At 42.5% G+C, this 26,974-nt stretch overlaps 1 protein-coding gene and 1 long non-coding RNA gene across 2 annotated transcripts in view; one reads left to right on the top strand and one right to left on the bottom strand.

The window, feature by feature from the left end:
* The first annotated feature begins 627 nt into the window (after positions 1 to 627).
* The window catches only part of ARHGEF38 (Rho guanine nucleotide exchange factor 38), a 31,280-nt gene continuing 4,933 nt past the window's right edge, over positions 628 to 26,974 (top strand). The window contains exons 1-10 of the mRNA XM_015861422.2: positions 628 to 912; positions 8,895 to 9,082; positions 11,541 to 11,664; positions 15,402 to 15,549; positions 18,555 to 18,572; positions 21,989 to 22,188; positions 22,703 to 22,836; positions 24,488 to 24,592; positions 25,734 to 25,856; positions 26,063 to 26,383. Coding sequence (XP_015716908.2) covers positions 729 to 912; positions 8,895 to 9,082; positions 11,541 to 11,664; positions 15,402 to 15,549; positions 18,555 to 18,572; positions 21,989 to 22,188; positions 22,703 to 22,836; positions 24,488 to 24,592; positions 25,734 to 25,856; positions 26,063 to 26,383 — 1,545 coding nt within the window. The 5' untranslated portion in view covers positions 628 to 728. The remainder of the gene's footprint in view (positions 913 to 8,894; positions 9,083 to 11,540; positions 11,665 to 15,401; positions 15,550 to 18,554; positions 18,573 to 21,988; positions 22,189 to 22,702; positions 22,837 to 24,487; positions 24,593 to 25,733; positions 25,857 to 26,062; positions 26,384 to 26,974) is intronic.
* Positions 14,777 to 19,292, bottom strand: LOC146761046 (uncharacterized). The gene is made up of 3 exons (XR_014945804.1): positions 19,155 to 19,292; positions 17,724 to 17,842; positions 14,777 to 14,899 (listed from the first exon to the last, which is right to left on the bottom strand). It is a non-coding gene; the product is annotated as an uncharacterized LOC146761046 (long non-coding RNA).

Raw genomic sequence — 26,974 nt, 5'->3', positions numbered from 1 at the left:
CCACGGGGCTCCTGATGCACCGCTCCCTAAAAGCAATGGGGCTGCGGGGCCGGTGTCACCGCTGTGGCCATGATTGCTGCTGACGGCTGTTGGGGCTCTTGCCAGGATAAGTCGGGTCCAAGCTGAGATGCCAGCAGCTCCTGCTGTTTTGACATGAGTTTGATTAGACCGGCAAGACACAGCATCCCTAGGCAGTGCCAGAGTGCCAGGGGCCATTGCTAGCAAATAGGATAATAAGGTCTCTCCCAGGGACTGAGCCAGGGGTACTGCGAGCAGCTGTTTTGCTGCCATCAGAGCGCAGCAATTTGTCACAATAGCCCCTCCAGCTCCTCCACATGCCTCAGTGTCCCCTTGGTGTTCGCAGGCCTTTCTCCGCTCCGTGCCTGGGCTTCCACCAGTGTGTCTGTACAAAAGGAACACAGCGCTGGGTGGGATCAGAGTGGGCCGCACGCTATTTCTGACCTTGATGAAGGTTTGTGACCACCCTGCAGCCAAAGGAGCCAAGGAACGTCTCCCGAAGCAGGTAAAGGCAGTGGCTGCAGCTCGGGCTGCCTCTTAAACCAGCCCCGTAGGGCTCACACACACGCAGTAGGTGAATGCAAACACAGCCTGGGGCGGCAGCTTCCCGGAGGTGGAGCCGCACCGGCACAGGTGGAAAGGCTGAGCCTTCCCCTGAGCCGTGAGCTGCGTGCCCAGGATCAGCCCCTCGTCCCCTGTCCCACGCCGGCATGGACATGGCGAGCACGGACGGCGTAGGGGGACGGAGGAAGAATTTGACCCTGCTGCGGCACAAGCTGTACATGGGGGAGAGGAGGAGGACGGAGCCCGTGGTGGAGAGCAGCGGGGCTGGGGAGCACGGTGCCTTGCGCAGGAGTCAGTCGGACAGGACGGAGTACGGCCAGAAGCTGCAAGGTACCAGGGAGGCGCGATGATCAGAAGCATCGAGGGCAGTTTTGTCTTTCAGTTGCAAATACCAGCATCTCTAATGCATTAATCTGTTGCTCAGATTGTCTGAGCCTGAGCTGAAATACATCCAAATGCATGCTTTGATGGATATGCTGCTTCGAATTATCCCTTTATGAAGAGCATTTCTTTTCAAATAACCAAGTTGTGCCCGGGCCAGGAATTGCCAAATTATGTCAGTACTGGGCCTGTCAATTGCAAATTAAATGCAACTCCACAAATAGAGGAAAAGCATGAAAGATGTACGTGGCTATTTCTGGGAGAGCTCTGAAACACAAGCTGATGCATTTCTGTGGGTTTTCAGGGTCTCGAACTACAGGATCTCATCTCGAATGCAGGGTTTGAGTGTTATCACAATATAAACATTTATTATTAATAGTGATATAACTGCCTATGACAATCACTCTTGTGGCAGTAATCCTTTATGGGGAAGTAAAGTAGAAAAATACCTTAGGTTACTGTATTATGGTTTTGATGCATTTAATTAGGAAGCAATTTTCTTTCAGAGAGACAATAAAAGCAGAAAATAAAATAATAAACCAGAAAATAATAGGATTTATATAGGGGCTGTATATGCTGACAGCAACTGAGAGGTTCATTGATTACAGCGTTCCCTCCTCGTGACAACTAATCAATGGGGAGATGAAAGATGTTGGGTGAAGTCGGGCACAACTCTGGCAGAGGCGCTTGGGGGTGTTAGTGGGAATCAATGCGGCCGGGTGGCTGTGATCCCAGCACATGTGTGTGTGTATGTCACTGGAACAACAGTTTTTCTCATGCAGTGGGCTGCCCAAGTCGGATCTGGTTGTAGAGTGGGATCCAGCCAAATGCATCAGCCCTTTCCTTCCCCCACAGTGTGCGCTCATTCCGGGAGTGTCTCTTGCTTGACGTCTGAAGTGAAGAAGGCAGGGAAGTCTTGGCTGGCATGGCAGTGTGTGAGGTTATGCTGATGGCCATGGGCCAGCAGGGTGGTAAATCCGGCTTTGCAGCTCCCACCTCCAGCTGAGGTTGCTGCGGCCACAGATGGCAGAGTGCCCACCCAGTGTTGGCTTGCTGTGCGTGCTTATGTCTGCAAAAGACAAATGCCGGTGGCTAACAGGGTACCTGCAGGCTTTGCATTTAATCAGAAGTTGCCTGTCCTCAGAGTAAAAGTACAAAGTGGGTAGGAATTCCTGCAAAGGGTATTTATATTAGTAGGAAGGCATGGAGCTGTGTGCAAAGGCCTGACCAGGATCTGGTTGTGGTGATCCAGATATGCCTGGATCTGATAAAGATCATAGGTCCCAGACCTAATCTGTTACCCACTGAGGCCAATGAGGTACTCCTTGCATGTTCTTCATTTTTCTTATCAGTGCTTAAATACAATTAGTATTGAGGGAAGCGTTTTTATTTGTAGAACAGTTTGAGTTGGAAGGGACCCTTAAGGGCCATGCGGTCCCACTCCCAGCACTGAACAGGGACACCTACAGCTCCATCAGGTGCTCAGAGCCCCTCCAGCTTGACTTTGTCTCTCTCCCAGGACAAAACATCCACCACAACTCTGAGCAACCTGTGCCAGTGCCTCAATGCCCTTAGTGTAAAACACTTCTTCCTTATGTCCAATCTAAATCTCCCCACTTTTAGCTTTAGTTTGAAAGCATTTCCTTTTGTCCTATCACAAAACTTTTCAGCTCTCCTTCCTTGGTTAGAAAAGCAAACAGTTCTGTTGGTGATGCAAACACTGTTGCATATTGTCAGGTCTGGAGTCTCTGAAGGCTCTGAAATAGTAAATGTTTTGTTAAAAGATTCAAGTGATAATAGTTTGTACTTGTGTCCCCGAGTATGGGGAGTCAGGTATCTTTGCACCCCAGTGGACTTCCTGCAAGTTTTGTTCTTTTATGTGGAATCCAAACTGCTTTCTAAAAGAGGGTGGGGAAAGGGACCCACCATGCAGATAGCCATGGCAATAGAGGTGGCTTGCTCTGTATGTCTACAAACATAAGAACAATAATAGCATTGTCAAAGTGTAAGCGTTGTTTTGTGGTGTTGGTTTTGTTTGTTTGTTTGTTTGTTTGAAGTGTTTTTCACTTCAAAATGAAGAATTCATTAAAAAATGCAAGTAACCATTTTCAGGTTCATTATTATCCTAGATACATCTATTCAATACCTTCTCAGGTGTGAATTGATGTGCAGTGCCTCCGGGTTTCCTTTCTGTTGATAAAGGAAGCAAGGTGCAAAGTAACCATTATATTCTCCAAGAGCTTGACTAACCTGAATGAGCCCATTTCAGTTCATCCCGTGAGATAACCAAGTGCCACCAGCTCCATTTTAGATAAGGAGAATCAAGGTGTTGCTTTCAAATGGCAGGTTGGTGAGACAGCCATGCAGCCACCTAGAGCTCAGCTTGCAGCTGTGTCCTGGGATGGGTCCAGGCACACCTTGGTCAAACTCTCCTCAGCATTCCATCAGCTGGAAACGAGCATCACTTTCCTAAAGAGGGAATAAGGGGGGTAAGGAAGATAAATTCACTGGGACTTGAGGCAGAAATAATATGCAGGGTCACTTTAAGAGCTTAGATCCAACTTCTGTGATATTTCTATGCAGTGCCCAGCTCTATGTTCACTATTTCTTGTAGTGCAGGATTTTCCCCTTTTTCTACTACCCTTAAGTGGCACAAGATAACATTTAGCAGCTGTTTTTAGAAGTATTACCATAGCTGTTTGGCCGGTAGGTGCTGGTCTCCTACAGCTGAAAATCCATCAGTAGCAGGTGGGAAAGTAACAATATCAATATCTGTGTACTGCATTAATGCTGGGATCAATCTGTGAATTAACCTACAGCTGTCATCATCCCAGTGCAGTACCTATGTGCGTAGATGTACATATTGGCATGTACATGTTTGCAGAATCAGGGCAGACTGAGGTAGATGAATTGTGGGGATGGACGCCATCAGCCAGGAAGGACAGAACATAAGCACATGCCAAACTTGTGCTTGGTATGAAAAACAAGCTATTGAAAATGCTGGGTTCCCAGAAAGAGCTGGAGATGAACGTTCACAGTGTTCAACAAGGCAGTGTGTACTTTGAAGACACTCCTTGCATTACAGATCTATGACATACTAACTTCTTTCTAACTAGCTGGGAATGGGTCATCCGTGCTATCAAATGATTTGCACATGCATTAATTTCAGTGCATTGGTATTAGACACATTGGTGCAAATCACTCAGCTACCACAACCTGATGACCTGGCCTCTGTATCTCCTGCCTGCAGAAGAGATCCTCCATGTCCCTCCCCAGTTCCTTGTTTGCTTTGCTCTGTGTTTACTGATTAACTTTCTGTGTGCTACAATGCAGGTGATTTCCTGTTGCAAAACGTATTGATCTTTGGAGCAGCTAGTTTACTGAATGAAATACAGAAAGGAGGAAAAGTCTGGATTATTTCCTGATGTTCAGGAGATGGCTTGATGAAAATATGCCTCCATGTGCAAATTTGAACCCGGAGGATCTAATTCTTTTAACTTTCACCGTAATAAACCTGGAGGTATTTCTTGACCTTACTGCAGTGACAGCCAGGCTGGGAAGTGATCGCATCTTCTCAGAGCAGAGTCCATTTTGTGCTGCTGTGTTTGCACAGCACTTAGCACAGTAAAGTCCTGCTGTGTGCTTCAGATCTGGAGGTGCCTGCGTCTCCAAGGGGAGCAGTTCAGATGCAGCCCTTCCTTGGTTCTCCCATTAGTAACATACTCACTCAGTGCTACAGGTGCGGTGTATTTGTATCGTGTATGATGCTTTGGAAAGGTTTGTTTGTAGGTACTGGTGCTAACAATGAGGGCATTCTTCTGTCACCTGATGATAAGCTTTCTTCCCTTCCCTTGTGGTCACATGGGATCTCTCTGAAGTCCTGTCAGCAGATATATAATTAAAGCGAGATGCTGTCAAGGAATTGAAGAAAAAGCTTGCATGTTCAATGTAAATATTTTCTGCACTTTATGGAACAAGAAATGATCAAAGGCAGAATGACCTAATTGCACGTAAATCTCTGGCTTTATAAGCAAACCTGTTGCCCTGGAAGCCCATATGCCGTCATTGGGCATTTTGCACCTGTAACAGCCATGCAACAAACCTGCCCCTGAGCGTCAAACCTGCTCCTGAATAATGTTGCCAGCATATACATGTGTGGGGGGAAAAAAATGGCATTTTCTACAACCCTTTCCCAATCCTTTTTGTATTTCATTGCCTAAACTGCCTGTGTCTGACTTGCAAATCCAGCTGATAAAAGTGGTGTAGATTCCCGTGTACAGTCTCTGGGTTATCTGAGGGTACAGGCTATCTGAGGGCTTGCTTTCACAGAGAATAATTTTATCTATGGTGGCGTGAGGTTCAAGTTTCACTTGTGAAAATACAGTAATGCTGTAATTTATTTGCTGTTCCTTGATAACTTATGCCTCATGCCAGGCAAAATTCCCTCACCTGCACCACGTGAGTGCTGGGCTTACTTTGGAGTCCTCCAAATAGCACTTGAGCAAGAAAAAGGTCTCTCACTCCCCTTCATGCATTGATGTTGTTGTACTTGTTGCTCTATTCCATGCCTCTACGTTCACTTCCAGATGAAAAGCATTAGGTGTGGACAAACCTGTGTCCTGCCCCCCAGGGCAAACCTAATATCCACCCTGAGCATCTCACCTGGAGGAATGAGAGCTGGAGCAGACCTCCAGGAGCTGCTCTCTACAGGGGGGAAAGCCTGGGAAATTTGCACTCATCCATCTTTTAAACCTTCTCTGACTGCTTCTGCAGTCTGTCCATGTGCCTAGGAGATGCTGTATTTGTGCATTACTGGTCTCCCAGCTTTGCTGGGTTGTCTCCAGCTGAGGGATGGTATTAGACTTCACACTTGCAAGAAACTGCTTCTGCTACACATGCAGCTCCTTTGTCTGCGGCGTCGCTCACTGAGCTTCTCATGTCCTGTGAGTAGAGCTGTGCACTTCCATGGCTCAAAACCAAAGTCATAAGCTCCCTCACCAATGCAATATCTTGCAGAAAGGCAGCTTCTGCAGACAACTGTCCTTTCAAAAAACAACTGCAAATGTTGCCTTCCACTTCACATTTTTATATCTACTAAAAGTACCAATTACCTTGGCACGTGTCTTAAGAAATACGTGTGTAATAAACCATTCGAGGGGGACAGTTCTTTTCTTTTACACCTGTCACTTCCAAGGATGAATGAGCTGAATTCTTACTATAATTGTTAATCCTCAGCAATGTCTCTTCTTGCTAATCCTCTCTCTGTACTGTTCCAGGGCTGGTTGACATTACCAGGTAGAAACAAGTCTGTCTGTATTTCAAATGTGCACTTGCTGTTTGTGCATTCATTAAACTTTCACTTACTCTGCAAGGATTTCAGCAGGCTACTAATGTTCTTAAACTGGTCAAAAGCAATCAGCTGAATGTAAAATCACAGGTTTGGGCTGTAATTATCATTTCAGTATCTTGCTCCTGCGTTCTACGGAGACAGACATGTCTAAAATGAAAATGTGAATGTGTTGAGTGAAAATGAAAAATTATATTACTTGTAACAAAAGGGTGCTTTTATTAAAAAAACATGCTTTCCGTAAGGAAACAGCATCTACCTGCTATTTCTCACCATTATTTCTTCCTGTTGAGAACAGTTTTTATTTCCTGGCATTATTATCTATCATGCAACAAGGATAATAGCTGAGCCCTGACATAATTCCTGAATCAAATTTGATCAGGGTGATCTAATGGCATAAATAGAAAAAAAGCCAACCTCTGGGGATTGTGATTTTGAGCCTGAGGAGGGATACAATGCCTTTGTTTTGTTCCCGTAATGTTGTCTCTGCCACCACTATAAAAGATGGAGAAGTTCTTTTACAGAGCATCTTGTGTTCACCTTCAAATTCCATCTAATACTGCGGTGGTACTGCATATAAGACAATACATTTCTAACTAAGACCTTTCTCCTGAACTCTCACATTCAGTCACACACGTACAAACTATTTCACACCTGGTCTCAAGAGGAATGTTGGTTTTGGTGCAGGACTGGAGCTAAACCGTATTGTTTGTGTGGTTCCTCGCACATTTGTAATTGTGGTTACTACCTGCCCTGTTGGCATATAAGCAGCAGGCAGGGAGGGCTCATTCCACAGCCCTAGAAGACAATGGCTCAGAGGGAGCCATGAAGAAGTACTAGAATAGATTTCTGCTCTTCACACTGAACTGAGTGCTGAGTCCATTTCTTTCAGCACACTTTACCTTTGCGGGCTGAGGTCTGAAGTGAGGTGAATACTCACACAAGGCAGACACTCACACCAGCAGGGGTGAATTCTCTAGGGGAGAATTCAGCTTAAAATTCTTCCAAGGCCTTGGAGAGAGGAGACATCCTGCTCATTTCCATTCCAGTCCATTGTCTGTGTACAAACTCTAGGACAAAATGTTTATGCTTGTGTTATACAGAGATTTAAATGCTAAAATCTCAATGGTAGAAAGAAGATTTACATTACAGAAGGGAAGTACATTGAAATAGAAAATAGAAAAAAAATCTGGAGAAGCAGCTCACCCCAGCTTTGTTCAGGCTCCTTGTCCTCCCCGCTGCAAACTACCAGGACATAAGCAGAGGTGCAGTTCCCAATGCAGCTATTTAAATCAAACCGTGTTCACATCCATTTGACTAGGATTAATAACAAAACCATCCTTTCTGAATATAAGCTGTCAGCATCATTGTAGAAGGGCCCGAGGCCGATGATGCATTGCGTTTGTAAGATCTTACAACTCTCAGTGGAAGACAGCTCCAGGTCCTCTCTCCAGTAGATTGCCTGGCTTCCTCACAAGTCCAGCTCCAGTTTATCATCTGCAGCATTGACCTGCGTTGTATGGGTGAGCTGGGCTTTGCTTGGTGCTCACTTGAGTGCTCATGACCTCACCCTCAACGATCAATTCCAACAACAGCAATCTATTCAGTATCAGTTACCAGCTGGCAAGGCATCAGATCTTGCTTGCTCGTGGCTCATTATACGGTACGCTTCCTACAAGGAGCTGAAATCAAGGCATAACAGCCTGATCCTCAGCAGAGATTCCTGTCCTTTGCTGCTGAGCGAGAAAATCCGATGCTGTCAAGCCACAACCTGGGTAATGCGGAGATGAGCGCAGTAATGATCTGTCTGTCTTTGCTGGTACTCTGCACCATCTTGTGGCTGGCAGGAAAACGCCAGAATACCCTCTGAAATCTTCCACTTTTTCCCCCTGTTTTTTTCCTAACGAAAAATACAGACTGTCAGTGTACACTGACAAAATTCTGTGCCCTTTGTACAGCTGCCATGAGTGCCTGCAGGTTGCCTTCAGAACCAAACAAAGAGAAAGCCATCATTACAGATAAGTAGGTGGTGTGCACAGGTAGCATAGGTAAATTATCTGTCTATAGAAGATTCCTTTGCATTTCCATGTATTTGGAACAAATTAATCAGGTTAGGTTTTAAATGTGGAAAAGTAAGAATCTCATGACCCCAGTGATCCCTGTTGTCACAAGAAGTGTTTGCTATTGATCACTGGAGGTTTTTCCATAGTCCTGTAATTCCTTTTCCTTATTAAAAGAACTCTTTCAAAAGAATTACAGATTTCATCATCATCCATACCTGTAAACCCATGAACAGACCTCAGTAAATACATCGTACAAAACAATGGTTATTCCAGTGAAACCAGCAATAAACACAGCCTTTTCCTTCCACAGGAGCATGTTTTCACCCTTCACCAAATCTTAATAGACTTCAGCCCGAGGCTGTGGTTTTACAGGTCATCAGCTGTATTTGGATTTCAGCGTGACCAGGTTGATGCAGGATTGCATTCAGTGGGGAAGTGTTTCAGGCAGTAGAGGAAGCATGGCCGGGACAATGAAATGATGATGTTCCTTACAGACCTCCCACAATTCTCTTTTAAAACAGAAAAAATGGCCCCACAGTCAGGATCCACATCCCCCACCACCTTGCCACGGGAGGATGAAGAAACTACCAAACGCATGATGGCCAAGAGGGTAAAAATCATTGCAGAGCTCATGCAGACAGAGAGGGACTATATCAGTGACCTGGATCTCTGCATCAAGGAAGTGATTCAGCCTCTGAGAAACAAACAGGTAAGTGCCAAGGGCGGAGGACCAAAGATGATGCCAAGATCTGAATTCACCTACGCTCTGTTTGCAGATAATCTTAAGGCAAGCACAGATGGCAACCTGAAGGGCAGTGTGCTGCCTGGTGCAGGTCCAGAGCTGGCTTTACAGAAGGCGGATATGCCAGAACTGTAGTGAGGAGAGTGGGAAGTCAGATACACTTCTGATCCTTGGCATTGAGGTGCTTGCCCAGAGGGCAGCTTAGATGCTATATGCCTGCTCCCAGGCTTAGGCTACAGTGGCAGCTTCCCCTGTCCATTTTGCTGTGCCCATAACCACTGGCACATGCTCCAGCAGACCTTTACTAACACCTTTAAAAGCAGTAAAAAACAATAAGAAGAAATATTTTCCATGGCAACAGCCTGGAATGGCATTAACCTTCCCATCAGGGTTAAGTTCCGTCTTAAAAATTACTTCAACCAGCTTCTCTGACAACGGTGGTGGAGAGACACCATGCATGACAGACAGCACAGTGAGCGCCATGGAAATTTGCATTCCTCACAGAAAAGAGCAATTGAGGGAGGAAGGCTCATGAGCTACCTTACAGGCAAAAGATCTTATTAGGCCAATGATACTCAGTTTCCTTTTCAGCTGAGACTTCAAAGAGCACCTTTTCCTCAACAATATTTCAATTTCTAGAAAAATTGTGCAGTCTCAAGCTGGGAATAGAAGAGCTTGTCCAGAGAAAGACTTAAATTCGTGGGGCTTGCAATATAGCGTTCACAGAAGCTGCACAAATGATATCTGCTGCTAATACAGCATAGAAGTGATTTTAAACAGACCGCAGGCCTGTGTTCTGTATGTATGATTCCTTACACAACTGGTCACAAAATAGTAGTACAGGGGACAAAGACTTTTTAAATGATGCAGACGCTGCCTCCTCAGAGAACTGTGGCCACTGAAACTCACATTGTTTAAACTCCTGCAGGACCATCCCTCTGTTTCCTAAAACTGTTAGTATTTGTTCCAATTCATTTTTGGAAGAGCTGGCTTCTGCTGGTTACTTAAGCAGTTCTTGACTCCTCTTTCCTCTCAGTTGTTCATCTGCTTTGGAGTGGTCTCTGCTGGTTCCTGACCAGTACACAGTGCTAAAACTCACTGAGATTGGTAACAAACATGCTGTATTCTTCTGCTCTTGTCCAGCCAACTGAAAACATATGTTTTCATTCTGTCCTTTGTCACCGTCTCCAGTCACAACATTGTTCCAAAAGCAATGTAGGCATTGTGCTGGAGTAGAGGTCAAAAGTCCAGTGACAGACGAATACAGAGGAAAAGCAGAGATTATAACTGTCCTAATGTAATAACCTCTGCAATTTTTGAAAGGCTTTCAAAATACTGTATGGTTTTAAGTCTACTTCTCAGATAAACTACTATATTTGAGAGTTTGTAGTGTGTTTAGAGAAGGATAACATTTAGAAAATTGACCTAGGAATGGATCTGATTTGTATTTCTAAATGGATAAAAAATGTTTTAGCTGTTTAATAATTATTAAAAAATTAACTATGGTAGAACTGAAAGTGTATTGCTGATTCGGTTACAACAGTGTGCAATACGATCCTCCCAGCATCTGGAGAGCAAGTAAGCAGTTCTGTTTCTAATGGAGAGGGATGTTCAGTGGGTAGAGATATGGATGTCAAAATCAGTCTTGCCTTTGTTCTCAGTGTTAACACGTCACCACTGGCTGTCCCCTGTTGTCCCTGAATATTAACTATCACGCAGCTGCACAAGGGAGTGTGCTGTACGAAAAGCACGTGTCCTGAACATTTTTTGTTTAATATGAGTAAGGGAGACAATATGATATGGAGACAAATTTTTTGCTGATGTAAACTGAACCAGTTCACTGGAGCCAGTGCTGTGCTCCTGGTCTCCACCTTTGATTATATTAATACCCAGAATATAAAAGTGTTAGTTTTAGTGGAAATTGTATGGTCTTGATTGCACTCTTCAGATTTACAGGACAACTAACTTAAAACGGTACCATCATTTGAAAGTCTTCGTACCTCATAGCTGGCACTACAGCACAAAGGTCCCAGTTCATGTAGTGGCCTCTGTGAGCAACTGGAAAACAAGGAATCAGATCCACTGCCAACTATTCTTCTTCTCAGTGGGAAAATAAACACTTTAAAGCCAGCTAAATAACTTTTCTTCATTCGGATGATAATATTTATTTCCTTCCCGGGTAAACACTTTCAGATTAGGAACCAGTAGTTGAAAATAATGCCCTTTGTTAACTGCGTCAACCAAATTCTACTGATCTGAAAACTGTATGCGTCCCGAAAGTCACAAGAAGGATGTTTATATTATGTATTGCAAAAATTGTGCTTCCTGGAGTGCTGAACATGAAGGCCTCATTGAGAGAAGGTCTGTAAAATAGTGTCCTTCTTTATCCTTCCTCAGTAGCTGCTTAATATTTGTATTCCATTAGATCGCTCGCTTTGATGTGGATGGCTTGTTTAGCAACATCGAATCGGTCCATCAAACATCAGCCAAGCTGCTGTCACTGCTGGAAGAAGCCACAACAGATGTGGAGCCACCCATGCAACTAATCGGTATGTTTACTGTCCTCTTGAGTTCTACACAAAGCCACGTGAAAGAATAAACATAACACTCTCCTGTCCTATACCTTCATCAGACTAAAGTAGCACCACTCTCAGAGAGTAATGTGCTACAAGCTGTCCACAGTAATACAGGAAAAAGGAGATGTGGAACCTGTCCAGTGGCTCTGCTGTGCTCATGTCAGGCTTGATCATGGTGCTTGCTCCTCTGGATGTTGAGGGGAAGGAGAAAGGGAGAGAGTGGGCTTATCACAAATGAAAACTGCAACACTGAGTTATGCTATATAATGATAACATTATTTTCATCTAGTTCAGTATTACCTACCTAGCTGCTTATGCTTAAACAACTTTTATATTGCATGTTCATACCTGTGCCATTTGAGAAATGCATTAAGAGTGGTTGGAATAATAAAAAATGTCACCACAAAAAACGTACCCAAACATCATAAACATATTTACTGGCAATATAATTAATGTAAAAGTTGAGTAAGTGTGATTAACAGAGACATGGTCAGTAGAAGAAAGCAAGCAGCCATCAGTATGGAGCTTGTGTGGATCTGTGTAGGAATGTCTGTAGGAATCATGACTATTTTTAGCAAAGAAATTTGCCCTGGATGTATCACAGCAATCATATGTTCAGTAGCTCAGACCATAAATGTTGTAGCTGGGATCTGTTTGCTTGACGTTCTGGCACACAGGGAGAGATTTAAGAAGTTTCCATTCATCAGCTCTTATGTAATTGCTTATTCAATGCAGAGGTGGTAGGTGATCCAGCTTAAGAAATCAAGTAAGAAACCATAATTTGCTTGAGTGCAAAGTTAGCCAGTTTAGTTTAAAAAACTTTCAGCTATGATTCAGAGGTCAGAGGGGTTCTTTTTTCTTTACACTGACCATGTACCACAGGTAATGTGTTATAGAAAGAACCACCTTCTTGAAAAATAATGGGGTAAAAAAATTGTAAGTTGCCATTTGGCAAGGGAACACAATATTAAAGCTTGGGAAAGGTATTAATCCTAGCGTGTCTCAATCTGGTTTGCCAAGGCAACAGCTTAACGTAGTTTGATGAAACTGTGTTGTTTGGCAGTATTTCAATAAAAGTGCATCATGATGAGTCATACCCTTAATAAGCAATGTTCTATTCTAGCAGGAAGTGGCTTTCTCAACAGCAAGGGGAATCATTCTTTCAGTTTGGTGCCATATCCAGAAGTAAGGGCAAATAATTTAATCAGTTCAGTACAGTGTTTTTCTCCGGAATCAGACAAAGGACCATCAAAATGTATAGGATTTTGGAACAGAAGGTTGGCTAAATTATGGCAGGGAAAAAGTTGGAATGTAAGACAAGAGCAGTTCTTTTAAAGGCTGAGTGTAAAGCAGGGAGAATAACTGCATCATAGTAAACAGTAAGTTACTAGGTTTGTCACCTTCAAAAAAAGAGCAGAGTACTGTTGTCCCTCCAGAATCCTCCCTCATACTCATTGTAAAAGTTAATATTGGTCTATGGAAAAAGCAGGATGAGGAACTGTTTAGCACACCCATTGTATCCTGTTGTGTTTGTGGTATTTAAACATCTTCCACTGACACATCTTCCTTTGGAAGGAAGCCCAGTCATGGTGAGGCTGAGAACTGCTGTTTCATGAGTTAGAAACCAAAATTATGTAGTTGCTTATATTGATGTCTAATTTTAGTCTCCACATCTTAGGCTATGCCTACACTGACTAGCTGTAGTGCCCATAGATGCAGACTTGTATAACTGAACAGTTGGGCTTGGTATATACAAATTTCAAGAGGTCTTGTTTCAGACTGGCTTTAGCCCATTCTTAGCACATTCTTGCTCAGTGCTCAACTGATTCTTTATATACAACCCAGAACCAAAAAGAGTTCTAGGCTTAAGAATCCCAGCTGCTTTTAATAGATCCCAACCATGTAATTAGCACGTAATTTCTCTCATTATTTTATCATAAATGAAAGTATTTATCATTATGGCACATTACACCAATGAATGCTCATATTTTCCATACTGGAGCAGAGAACGACTATTTCCAGGCTCTAACATATGCTGAAAGGAAACCTAAGTCTACAGTTTGCATTTTTTTGCTGCAGAAAACATAATCTCTCTTAAGAGCTCCATGTATTACAGGCTGTGCTAAACACTTGGAGCTCTGCTTAAAGTTAATGATAAGTGTGACAGTTCAGCATCTCTGCCAAGGGCACAGGATCAGGATAAAGCTTGTTATGGTTTCCCCTTACACTGTTGGCAAATTAAGGCCCTGTGTAGAGTTTATGGGGAAGTCAGGATGCAGTGTGTGTTGTTAGCCATCAGCATTAGCATTTAGCACAAGACAGAGAAAACAGAGATGACAGCACCCAAAGAAGATGTAGCTTTAGGATGTGGGTGCTTTTCTGGCTGTGGCCTTACAGTAACTAAAATGAACTTCAGAATTCATAACTCGGTTGTTGTTGTTCCCTTGTTCGCACCTTGAAACCAACATGCATTAGACAGCCCAGTTAACCTTCACTGCTAGGGAAGAAACCCAGAGCTGTGTTACTGTGGTAACTGAATCATTTTTCACTTTAAGACAGAGCAGTTCAATGCAATGTATTATGAAACAGCTGACTTCGGTCAGGATGAAAGAGGCAGGATGCCTGACAGCTTCATGCTCACTCTGTGAATGAATAGAGCTCCCAATTAACGTGGTGCTCAGCTTTTAACTTTAATAATCATGGCTATAACTCAACAGGAGTGTTTATAAAACATCTGACTGGTTGCCACGTAGATGTAATTTTTCTGTAAATGCCTGAGACAGTAGTTTTCACCATCGCTATTGTTTATTATGTGCATTTCCAAGGATGCCGATCAGGATGCTGCTACATTAGGGTGTGAGAACCTAATGAATATCTCAGCAAAAGAGATGAAGAGTTCTTTCTCTGCCAGGATAATATTTCTTATATACACAGTAAGCAGCACAGGGGTTACAAGATGAGAGAAACAGGCACCAAACTTAGATGGGAAATGGGTGCAGGACTATTTCAGTGCATCTAAAATTCCCAACTGTTTTTTGGGAAAAAAAAGAGAAGATCAGAAATGTAAATGCTTTCCTTTTTCATACCTAACAGAAATGGATGCAATCCACAGTGGTTTTAATTCAGTAGAGGAAAAGGTGGAGGTTGTTCCTCTGTCGTGTGAGGAAGATACTCCACTCTAGGCCATAACAACTGCCATTTCAGGATGCTGCAAAACAGATAAACATGAAATGGCTAATGGGAGATGGAGTCATTATTCCTGTTATAACCCATTTAATTTCATATCCAGCTGAAAAAAAATAAAAAGGAGAATGAATATCCTTACGCTCATTCCTCCTGGCAGCCCACAAGGTCAGCATGGTCCCTCCTTAGCATCGAAGCTTTCCTGTTTGGTTCTCACTGCAGGGGTGTTAAGGTAGGGCAGTGAAACAGGGGGACTGTATATGCAGGGGTGCAGGTGTAGAGATTTCATCCCTTTTCTCTGGAGAATTTTTGTGCTTTAACACTGGTATAATGGTGCCTGGCTGTGACAAAGATGAGCAGCTGAGAAATACATGTAATAAATAATGCACATAAACACACGAGATCATTTCTAAGGGAAGTAAAGTGGAAAGCAGCCTTTTTAGCTCACGGCTAATGTGGTGGAATAATAAAACTCCTTCTGAGATGCTGTTGTCTGGCTTGACATGCTTTGTTTTTCTCTTTAACAGGGGAAGTGTTCTTGCAGATTAAAGGCCCACTAGAAGACACATATAAAATCTACTGCTATCGCCACGATGATGCACACACCATGCTGGAATCCTATGAAAAGGATGAAGAACTGAAGCAGCATTTAAGACACTGTGTACAGTCCTTAAAGTAAGATCTTTTCAAATGATGATTTCCGTCCATAGTCAGTTGCCTGGCAGGGAACATTTTAAATGGATGCAGATGAAAGGTCCCCTGTAAATCCAGAGTTTTATGAGGCTTGCTGGAAGCTCTGGCTTATGCTGCTTTCATGAAAAGATGACAAGCCAGGGGCCATGATTAGATTTCTTTCTCTCTAAGATGGCCAAAAATAGCACAAGAAAGGTTTCTCTTCCCTTAGCTTCAGTGCCCCATACTGGCAGAAGAAATGCTGCATCATATAATGGGCTGCTGGGAACAACTTGCCCAGCTCCTAGGAAACACACTTGGCCCCATTTTCAGCAATTCTATTGCCTGGATTAAAATGGCACACAGTGGAGCTATTCACACATACTGGTGTTTCTGGACCCCCCTATAAGGCCCCAGAGATCTGCAGCTATACTCGACACCTCATGATGAGGGGATTTGAAAGTGGTGTATGTTGAAACAAGCTGTCAGATCCCACCAGTGGACGTTCACGTCACTCCCTCCAGCACCAGCCCCTGGGGGAAACATACTGGGGATGCAGCAGAAAAATGGCTCTGTCTTTCCTCCAGCATGGCTTCCCTCTGCAACCTGAGAACCAGCTCACTTTCTGTATGAGGAGAGCTTCTCTTCACTTGCAAGCTCCCTTATTCCCCCACTTTCTGAAAAATCTTGCACATAGCTGTCAGGAGGGAGCGTACCCCTGTCCTTCAGATCATAGGTCTGATCAGAAAAGGCTGGTGCTGCACTCTTCCACGAGAAATGCAAAAGTATCACAAATAATTAATGGGGTGTACATTAGCAACAGGTATTTCAATTATACCCCAGCTAGTGATCAGTCAGCAGAGATGTGTTAGGAGATGGAAAGTATACCTGAGTGAAATCTGGGGACAGTAGCAGAAGGAAACATCAACAAAATTAAAAGATAAATGTTTACTTTGAAGACAGGTTATACAGAAAATAAGACTTTGTACACCATGGCCAGATAGTAAATGTATAACCAAGTACATGTGCAGAGTACGGAGGCTTCAGCCACCTTGGAAGCTGAAAGAAATAGATTTTCATATAAACTCTGGCTTTCAGGCTAACGGATGGCCAGGTATCTCCCCTCAGGGGGTGTTTCAGTTGCTGAATCCTACAGTATTCTTTTCTGGCTAATCAAGAGAAGTTGTTCCTGTCATTCACTCATCCCTTCTGCTGAGGCAAGAGGATATGGGAGGACATAAACATAAAATATAGTGTCTGTGTATGTGCTGGGGTGGATGTTGCCACATGAATTCCAGAGGCAGTAGGAGATGCTTCTGTTCCATCATCGCAGGTGGGATTTTTGAAGAGAAAGGATATTTAATGCTGAACCATTACAGCCTTTGGTAGCAGGAAGCAACAAAACCTTCCTCAAAATGAAGCCTCATTTTGTCTTGTTCTTTTCTGATCGGCTTTCAAGCAGAAACCAAGGAAAAAATGCCATTTCACGTATAGTATGTTGCGCTTTTCTCCCAATGGCTAGAAATAGCAGCCAGTTAAAATATTAAGACTTGAAAGTGCACACTCAAATGCACAGTTGTGGTCACCTAAACCTTTTACTTCTGATGAGAGAGCACTCGTCCTAGGAAGAAAATTATGTAGGAATTTTAACAAATAAGTTACAGGCTGTTTTATGTCGTGAGATATAATATATAGGGGACAGTGACTATTATTCTTGAAAACTGTCTACTTTTTACATCATTTCTTTTTTCCTTGGGAAGAATACTATTACACTGAAAATAAAAATAAAATAAAATAAAATAAAATAAAATAAAATAAAATAAAATAAAATAAAATAAAATAAAATAAAATAGGTCAAACGAGCTTTCAGTTCCTCAGCTGAGTAATATCTGCCTTGTAAAAAACAACTTTTGTATCACGAGGAATTTGCAAGTAGCCCTCTGCACATCTGTACAGACAAATCAGATTTAATTAGCCACGGTTAGATTCTTACGCCTCCTGCTGACTAAAGGGGAGAAATTCCATCCCAAAATGTAGGTGTCTGCCTTGGAGACATGTGCAAATCCAAATTATGTAGAAAGCCATGTTTCAGCAGTGATTATGCAAAATGGGGATGTTGTTTGCTAGCTTAGCCAAAGAAATGCAGCTGGTAAAAATGAAAGGATGCTGGCAACTACCTGCTGTGCTTTCAGTCTGAAGTATCTTGGTCAACTGTTACAGGGGCAGAGGGACGTCAGAAGTACTCAAAGAGCTGATGGTGCAGAAGCAATGAAAATGCCAGCTTCCAGATGCTCCTCTGGAAGACAAGGAGACAGAAGTGCAGGTGGTCAGAAAGCAGTGGCTGACTGATGATAGGATGTCAGCACTCAGTACTAGAAGAGCCTCATGCAGAGGTGGAGGGACGTTGTGCTTCCCTTGCATTTGAGTGAAATTCTCCAAGCTTAATCATACCATGAGGAAAATATTCTGTGTGCACGTTTGCATATTTCCAAAAAACAACTGTACTTTCCTTCTGCTTTCTGTATGTATATCAACAGTATCCTACTCTGAAGAGGTTTCAGTTGATAAACAGCCTCCCAAAAAGTGGAACAACTTATTTGATTCTCTATCCTAAAAGTCTAAAATGCATTCATTTCCATGTAAAAATAACGTAGGAATGACATTTTATTTTGCTCTCTGTGCTAAGGGCTTGATGTTGCTAGCACAGTGACTCAAGCTTCCTTCTCTAACAGAGTTAGGAGAAGGCTGTGTTTTATCGTGAAGTCCAGGTTCCTGACAATCCTGTCTTATTTGGGGCTGTCCTCTCAAAAAGATGTAGGGCCAGATTCATTGGTACCCTCTGGCTGTTTTGTGCAGTTGTGCTGACACACAGCAGCCATAAACCTAAGTTAACTGGCCAGTTACAGCTGCTCTGTGTCACCAGAGTGTATCTGAGAATCTGGCCCATGATCTGTATAAGTCCTTTTAGGAGGAAGCTAATATATATTTCCGTTCCTTTTCTTTTGCAGAAAGATGTACGAGGAAGAGTAAGTACTACGTCTTTTTTATCTGTAAAATAATCTTTAAAATATCTTTTAATTACCTTAAGTATGCTTAAAACTGTACATGTGGAAATTTTAAGAACACTAAGCAATATCTGTAGAATGCACAGACTTCTCCGGGATATATGTGATAAAACACTCTCAGTTTTAATTTCTCTAAGCCTGTCTGGTTTTCTGATTACTAACTGCACTGGCTTTGCAATGTCTTTCAAAACTTGTGGTTTATGAAGCTACTTAATTTGGAATGCAATTCATTCAGAGCCCTTTACTACCACCTTGTTGTCTAATAAATGTGCTTAGAGAGCTCTGAGCTCTTCAACAGTGCTTGTCAACAGCGCAGTGTCAAGTCTGAAAATCCAGGCACTCTTCAATTGCTCTGCATTATGCATCTGTAGGCCTGCTCAGTACACACCAGGCTGACAGGTAAAGCTATTTCTAAGGTAAGGGCACTTTTGGTCACCCTAAATATATGAGAAATCAATCTTTCTGAGGAGCTTCCCTCTGACAGTGGGTGGAGGAACATCAGAAAAGAACAAATGTATGGCAACACCTTGCCAGAACACTCACCCAGCCTCAGATACCTTCTGGTTAAGGGACTTCTGTGCCAAATGTGACATCTTTGAAAAGCTTTAAGGGAGAGTTTATCACAGCTGAGGTTTTGGACATCCAGTAGGTCTGGATCCTTGAAACACAACACTTCCTGATCTTACCTGCAAGGAGCAGTCAGAGAAGGGGTTAGCTGAACCAAAGAAAGTGATTACAACCCAGACAGAAATGTTAAGAGAAAAGAGGAGCAGGTGTGCTTTATGTGGGTAGGAGAGAAACATATGTGAAATCAGAGAATTAGTCAGTTAGACATCATAAATAAGGTCAGTGTAAAATAGACTTCAAATGATTTACATGTTGAAATCCTAGGTTGGGCTTCTCAAGATTCATTCTGTGATTGAAAGTAGTTTATTTGCATTGGTTTTGATAAAGGAGATTCTATAGTCCTTTTTAAAAAGGGGTGAAGGTCCTAGGAGGAACACCAAATACCCAGACTAACAGTAAGAACACAGAAGAGAGAAATGCGTGTAGAAATAACACAAGACTGGCTGCTCTGCCTCGCACTACCCTCCTGGAAGTTAATATCCAGCTTTCTCCTTCAGTTTATAGTGGAGTGTAGGATACAGCACACTTCCTGAGCTGAAAGTGGCTCTTGTAAAGCTGCACAAGGACTGATGTTCAGCTGAGGAACTCTCCCTGTGCTTGGCTACCTTTCATGGCACGGTGGCATTTGTGTTCCCCCTGCGTGATATGACACCTTCCTCAGCCCTACGATACCAAACTGGCTGTCATGTTCACCACAGGACTTACCTGCTAGACAGCAAAAGTGTATGAAACTAAACCCTGGGTCGCCCCTCTTTGGATAGCTCACCACCATGTATTTCTTTATACTGGTGGGAGTCCTTCTGCATTTGTGAGCTTGCTTTGTTGTGAGGAGGGAGGCAGGGTATGCCATGAGGCTCACTGCAGCTAAGCCAGCTGCGTGCTCTGCAGAGCTACACTGAGAATCTGCGATGAGATTAGTGCAGCTACTTATACCCTAGAATACTTGCTAAATACATGATAGGATGGGGGAGAAGCAGAAGCAGCACTGCAAATGAATTATCAACTTAATTCTCTGCACAATGGATGTCACAAGCCTGTTTTGGTCGCGTGGCGGGGCTGCGTCCTGCCTGGCTGCTGAGTGTGTTGCTCACTGGGCCCACTGGAAACGGGACTCTTCCAGGGGGAGTGGAGATCAGCAGATAATCTCGCTGGGGAGAATTAGAGGAGCTGAACTTGTGGCATTTGGTGCCCCAGGGAGTCATTATCTTACAGCAAACCTACTATCTCTCAAACCATATTGCTAGACTGTGTCATGCAGATACGTGAACAGAGGGCTGTTTATCACTTGGGCAGCTGTCCAAAGTGCAACTATATAAAGAGAAGATACTTGAAGATTTTTCTATTCATGAGGCAGCTTTTACAGATTTGCATTCAAGAGGCTTTTTAGAGAAAACAATAACAATTTAGGATTTTTTTCATTATTGCTGCCAGAAGCTGAAAGAAGGGAAAATAGCTCTATATATTTAATGTAGGATACGGGGGAAATGAGGGGGATTGAAATGATAAGAAGGTTTGGGGACATCAAGAAGCTTTAAAAAGCATCTACTGTTAATTTTTTTTTCATGCAGAACTTTTTGCAGATAATGCCTGTGCAAGAGAGATGGTTTAAATATGCAGATGTCTCTTCTCAAAGGCATTCAAATTGTTAATTAGTCAGCAGTAGGGATTGGCTCTTGTACTTTTCATACATACAAAAGTGGGAATGAAAGCCTGTTTCTTTCTCTTCTGCTCTTTCTGCTCACAAAACAATAGATGTCAGCCTGCAAAGCTGAGTGGATGTTCTCTGGTTTTTGTACTTCCCTTCTATGTTGTATTATCCTGCCTTTCCTCATTCGGAAATCCTTCTTTGACTAGCATTAGCTTTTGCACAGTTATTGTCATGCCAGCTCCTTCCCTCCAAGACAGCTTTTCTGGGCATGCAAATGGAAGCCTTGCTCTGCTCTACTGTCCTTTACACTGTCCCCATCAGCTTGTTCACTGTTCCAATGGGGGGGTCTGTGAGTCTGGGGTAGTTCACAGGAGTGCTGGTGGTGCTGCAGCATTCCCTGGTTTGCTCAGAGAGAATGCTAGGATGAGGACATACAATGACTCCTCTGTCCTGTTGCCAGAGCCTCAGCAGTGTGATGTCATCTGCTGGGAGCCAGCGCAGGAAAACAGCAGGTAAAGGATAGCAAAGTTTATACTGACAAATTGAGAGGTGTTGCGAGAAGGGATGCAGCAGTGAGCAGGCATTTCAATTACTCACAACATGGAGATGTTGCAATTCTAAGGCTCAGGGGCCAGAGCAGGATGTAATAGCCTCGCTTGCTTGCATCTCTCAAACTTCCTGTTATTTGGTCTTCCACCTACATCTACCCTCTTGGGTGTCATGCTATGCAAGTTGCACCACACGCACCCCTCAGACTGAGTGGGCCAGTTTCAGAGTCGATGTCTAAGCAATAGTCTGGCAAATTGCTGAAAATACAGAAAACTCAGACCTGGTGTGTATTTCTCATGGAGGGGGTGGGAGGATGGTTTCATTTGCAACAGCCCGTGTTTCCTGACAGATGTATCTTATTTTTTGTCTTAAGTGGTGATTGCACTTCTATGACTCAGTGCAAAGCACTGCTCTGGTTTTGATATTTTCTGTAGTTGAAAGCTTCATTGAAGGATATAAAAGGCAGCAGCTTCAATGACTAGACAGAAATATAAGAACTTTCTGTCTTCAAGGAGTTTCTCCTTATGTGACTTTTTCTTGGTATAAATTATAGAGGAAAGCCAAATCTAATGGACATGGGATCCCTGATGATCAAGCCGGTACAGCGGGTAATGAAATATCCCTTGTTACTCTGTGAACTGTTGAATTCAACTCCTGCTTCTCACCCTGACCACAAAGCACTACAAGAAGCCCTTTCTGCTATGAAAAATATTAATGTGAACATCAATGAACTTAAAAGGAGGAAAGATTTAGGTAAGAAAAAAAAAACAGTGAATTTTTCTGTTGGTTTGGGCTGGCAGTTACAAGAGAGGTTTCAACTCCAGTCATAATGCCACAACAGTTTTTGCTGGTATTACTTATGTTGTGCAATACGCTGGGTTTCAACAAAATAACAGATGCCTTAATGTCACTTGTCTTCAGCCAGCTGTTACCTGACAAAGGACATAGATTCCTGAAACATGAAAGTGGTAAAAGAATACGTGTCATACCCATGTTCATCATCAGTAATGCAGCTACAAACACCAATAATAATTAAGGTGCAGTGGTAGTGCTGTTTCCTATAGACTCGCTACATTGAAGCCTTGCTTTGCTATTCTCAAAGCTAGCATTGATAACAGGGTTTTCATAATCTCAAGCATTTTGACACAAGATTACAGCAAGTGACATCAAAGTGTCTGATCTCAGATGGTTTCGTATTTGTACCCTCATCCCCAAGAAAAGCCCCATGGATACCGATTATTAGTGTCATGAAATTCTCTGTCTGCAGTGCTGAAGTATAAGAGGAATGATGATGATGAAACCCTTAAAGAAAAGTTTTCTCGACTGAACATTCACTCCATTAGCAAGAAATCCAAGAGGGTCACCAGCCACCTGAAAATACTGACAGGGGGAGAACCTCAGGTACTTAACTCACCCAACTGCAGATTTGCATTGACAGCTTCAGTGCTGCTTTTGCACTGGCATTTCTAAAAACATTTTAGAAATACAGAGTGTGGTGTTGCTTTTTTCCTGCATCATTTATAAAGTCATTTTCTGAGTGTCACATAAGACAGGAAAGATCTTTGTGATTGAAATAGAAAACAAGATAATGTATTCTTTATCCTTTCCTCTTTTATCTAAGAGTTTCTCAAGCTTGTGATCTTCAGCGGAGAGGAAGTGACCGGTATTTTTGTGAAAGTCAGCCTCAGCTCTTTGTGGTTGGACTGGCAATAGTTATTGTTGAGCTGTGAACATGTTCTGAATGTCTTACTGTCCATCCCGACAATTCGGTTCCGAGTCCTCTAAGAAAGATCAATAATACAGCCAATTAATAAAGATCATGGGGTTTGCCTCCAGATGCCCAAGACCATCAAAACTACCAGAGGCAAAGAAGTCTCTGATAAATCCAGTGGGTGTTAGGTGGGCAAAACCAAAATGCTCCTTTGTAATTCCAAGGCTGCAGTTCAAAACCTACCAGGATAAACATTTTCAGAAAAGCTTCAGTCTGAATCTCCAAGAAAATCAATTATAACTGACCTTGAAAAATGATATCTCTCTGCACAAGACTACTGGTTATACAAGGTCATTTGCCTTTCTAGATGTGACTTTACAAGATCTGTGCCATTTTTTTCCTGTTTTGTTATTTACCAGTGGTTTCCCCCTTTCTCTGACGCAAACTACCCACATTTACTTTTTCCTGCTCATTTATTTGCACAGTGGAAATTTCTGTATTTTTTGCTGGTTTAATCACCAAACCCCATGGCAGACTGGAACACTGACAAGGCTATAAATACAAAGAGAAATGTAGAATTAAATGGGATTAAGAGGAGAGGTGAACATATATATATCTTAGAAGTTTCATTTTCTATTTTTTTAATTGAGCTTAAAATATTTGAGGATCATTTTAGACTCAGGATATAAGTTATAGATTCAGCCCTCTCTCCTGCTTAATTAAAGAAAGTGTTCAGTTCACAGCTCTGAAACGTACTGTGACCCTTACAGCAAAACCCCTGAAAAACAGGCTTGAGATTTCTCAAATTCCTTAACTAAAAGGTAGGAAGAAATAAAAGTATTTTCAAGGTTTCTACAGACAGCATAAAAAAAAAAAAGTAAAATCAGCCTGTTTCCAGCTGCTGAGGAGCAGACGTTGCTCTAGAGGTAACAGCTCCACCTACAGCCTGTCTGGGAGAAATCTCTGCATTACACACATAAATGAGCACCGAGGGAAACAATGCCATGTATATCCTATTTTATATCATATTTTCACCATAATTTCCCTAAATGCAGAAAAAATATACAAAAAAGTGTGAGTTCAATTGATACATGAAGATGTGCTTATAATAAAGCAATGCCCTGCTTCCACAAGGTCTGGCAGAAGTTAAAATCTCTGTCATGTTGTCCAGTGCCTTTGACTTTTCTTGGATTCAGATCGGAGTTTGGGAGAAGTAGGGACCAATCTGTTCTGTTTTCAAAGGGAGGAGTTGAGGGAAGGTTTGGGGTTTTTCCAGCAGAGCTCAAGGGATTTCTCTCATTATCCAAGACTCCAAAATAACAGTGAAAACATCTGATTTAGGTGAAAGATCAGATATTCGATAAAGAAGAAAAGTTGTTTCGAAGCTTAGAGAAGACTGTGAAATCGTGTGTGAAGAACATTTCATTAACCTCACAGCATCTACAGGTGAGTGCATGCTTTTATGTATTCTGTGGCCAGAAACCATGTCCATAACGAGTTTAACACACAGTTCTGCCACTGTTTAGGCAACACCAAATCATTTATAAGCAGATGTTTACATCGCAATATTAAATAAATAGGCTGTGCTTCTGCTGCATTACTGTGCCCATGACAAAGAAGTCATGAAGCCCACACACCTGCCTTTTTCTCCTTATACTACCAGGCTCTGTGGAGACCCATGGGAGCAGAGCAGAAAAAGAAGTGCTGTGGTGGTTCAGTTACTAATTTTAATCACTGTGTGAAGCCACCATATAGGCCATGTAGGCAGTGGAACACCAACAACTACTCAGTAAAAATGGCAAAAAATGAGTTGCAGCCACATCAATTAGTGTCCTAAACTATATGTTTTGGACATAAGGACTACTTCCTTCATCTTCTTGATAGACTGTGTTGAGGGCTAGCCTTAAAAGGACAGAGTGCTCAAGAGCTCTAAGTGTATTTTAATCCAACTCTCAGATGTAGGTTCGCTGGTGACTTATCAGGCTTTTTCCCTCTCATAGGCGACTTGTCAACTTTGTAGATGTTACAAGGCATATGTATGCCCGAGCTGGGCAGGTAGGCAAGATCAATAGCCAGCTGACCGGAGCTTACCACAAACACACCTTGCTTGGTTCAGCAAATAGGGGAAGGCTTATGAGCCCAAATAACAAAGGTTGTTGCCTGTAATGGTGCTGGCAGTTCCTGATCCTAACAGATGTCCACTTCATTAAGATTAACATTCACAGTACGTGAAATATGTATTAGTTTTACCTTGTCCTCCAAAATACGCCCTTGAGAGTGAATGGGGCTTGAGCTGGCTGGTTAATCTCCAGTGGGACACTCATTAGATGGGGACACAACTTTTTTCAGCTGAACATCAACAACATTATTCTTCAACAGTTTGCACTGAAAACAGGCAAAACAAAGGAAAATATTTTCACAGTGAATAGTCTCACAATGGCTTTAAACTGCACAGAAAAAGCAAATAGGTATGTGAGATGTAAAATATTTCTGATTCCATCAATATTATTGCTGTATCTGCATGAGTGGGTTCAGCACATTATATAAATCATAATCCATTTCATCTTCCAACCATCTTCTCATTTAGGATTCCATACATCTGGCTGCACAGAATATAATTGGGCTTCAGGAAATCTTGCAAGACAAAGGAGACGAGGCTAACAAACTCTCAAAGAAAATGAGCAACCCTACAAATCTGTGTGAAGACCTTGTAAGTTTAGAAATCCAGTGGAAAGATGAATGTTTCTTCAGACAAACTGCTATAGGAAATAAGAACATTTAGTTCTTCTTCTTAATGCTTTAGGCTGAAGGATCACTAACAGATTGCTTGATGGGCTGCAATCAGGCTTAACCTGTTACCGTGTCTGAAGAACTGCACGAATAAATAACATGTAGGTCTGTTTTATACCTTTCCAGATGGCTCAACTAGACAAGGTTGTTCTGACTCCTCTCTCAGCACTACAAGCCTTGTTTTCAGGCCCACAGAAGCTCATCCAGAAGCGCTATGACAAATTGTTGGACTACAACAGCTACCTCCAGAGGTCAACAGGAGAAGAGCTTGATCTAGCAAAGAAAGACTACGAGGCTTTAAATGCACAGCTAGTGGAAGAACTTCAGGTATTCAACAGAGCAGCCAAAAAGATTGTGTTGAACTGTCTGTATTGCTTCATTACCCTCCTCGGAAGTATTATGTCTGCAGCACTTCAATCACATTCTGCTGTGGCGGTGCCTGTTCCAGTAAGTACATTATAAATAGGCATAAGTTCTGTTTACCTCTCTTTTTTTCTTTCAGTATGGCTTGGGTAGGGATGCGTAGGACACATACCTAAAAGCTACTGTGATTTTGATTGTTCTGCTGAGCACAATCAATTTTTTTTTTTCCCTTTCCTTGCAAGTTCAGCAAAAGTTAAGTTCTCAGCTTGAGTTTTGTCAGTCTTGGACCTTTTGCTGAAAATGACCATAACGCAGCTGCTCCAGCAATAGCAATGGTGAGACAGCAAGGCAACATGGAGGCAGGTCTTAGCATTTTAGCCTTGGTTTCTTTGGATCAGACCTGAACAGCCTAGAAGACACAGGAAGAGAAATTCTAGGAAAGTGCATGAACTCTCCTGCTAGTGTTAGACCTGCAGAGTCATGCAAAAGCCTGCAGGAGTAAGGCTTAGGACATCTGATGAAGTAATGTCTATGAATAACAAGTTGCTTTTAAATCCAGATATGCTGCAGAAGCTCCTGCATGGCAGGACTAGTCATTAAGGTTTACTTCTGTCTGAGTTTTAGAAAGTGAAAATGATTCCTCTTATGCAGTCACAGTCATTAAGGATGCCTATT

This window comes from Coturnix japonica, chromosome 4 (assembly GCF_054131305.1).
Source record: "Coturnix japonica strain WE chromosome 4, WE-NBRP24, whole genome shotgun sequence".
Lineage (NCBI taxonomy): Eukaryota > Metazoa > Chordata > Aves > Galliformes > Phasianidae > Coturnix > Coturnix japonica.
This window is presented reverse-complemented; position numbering and strand designations above follow the sequence as displayed.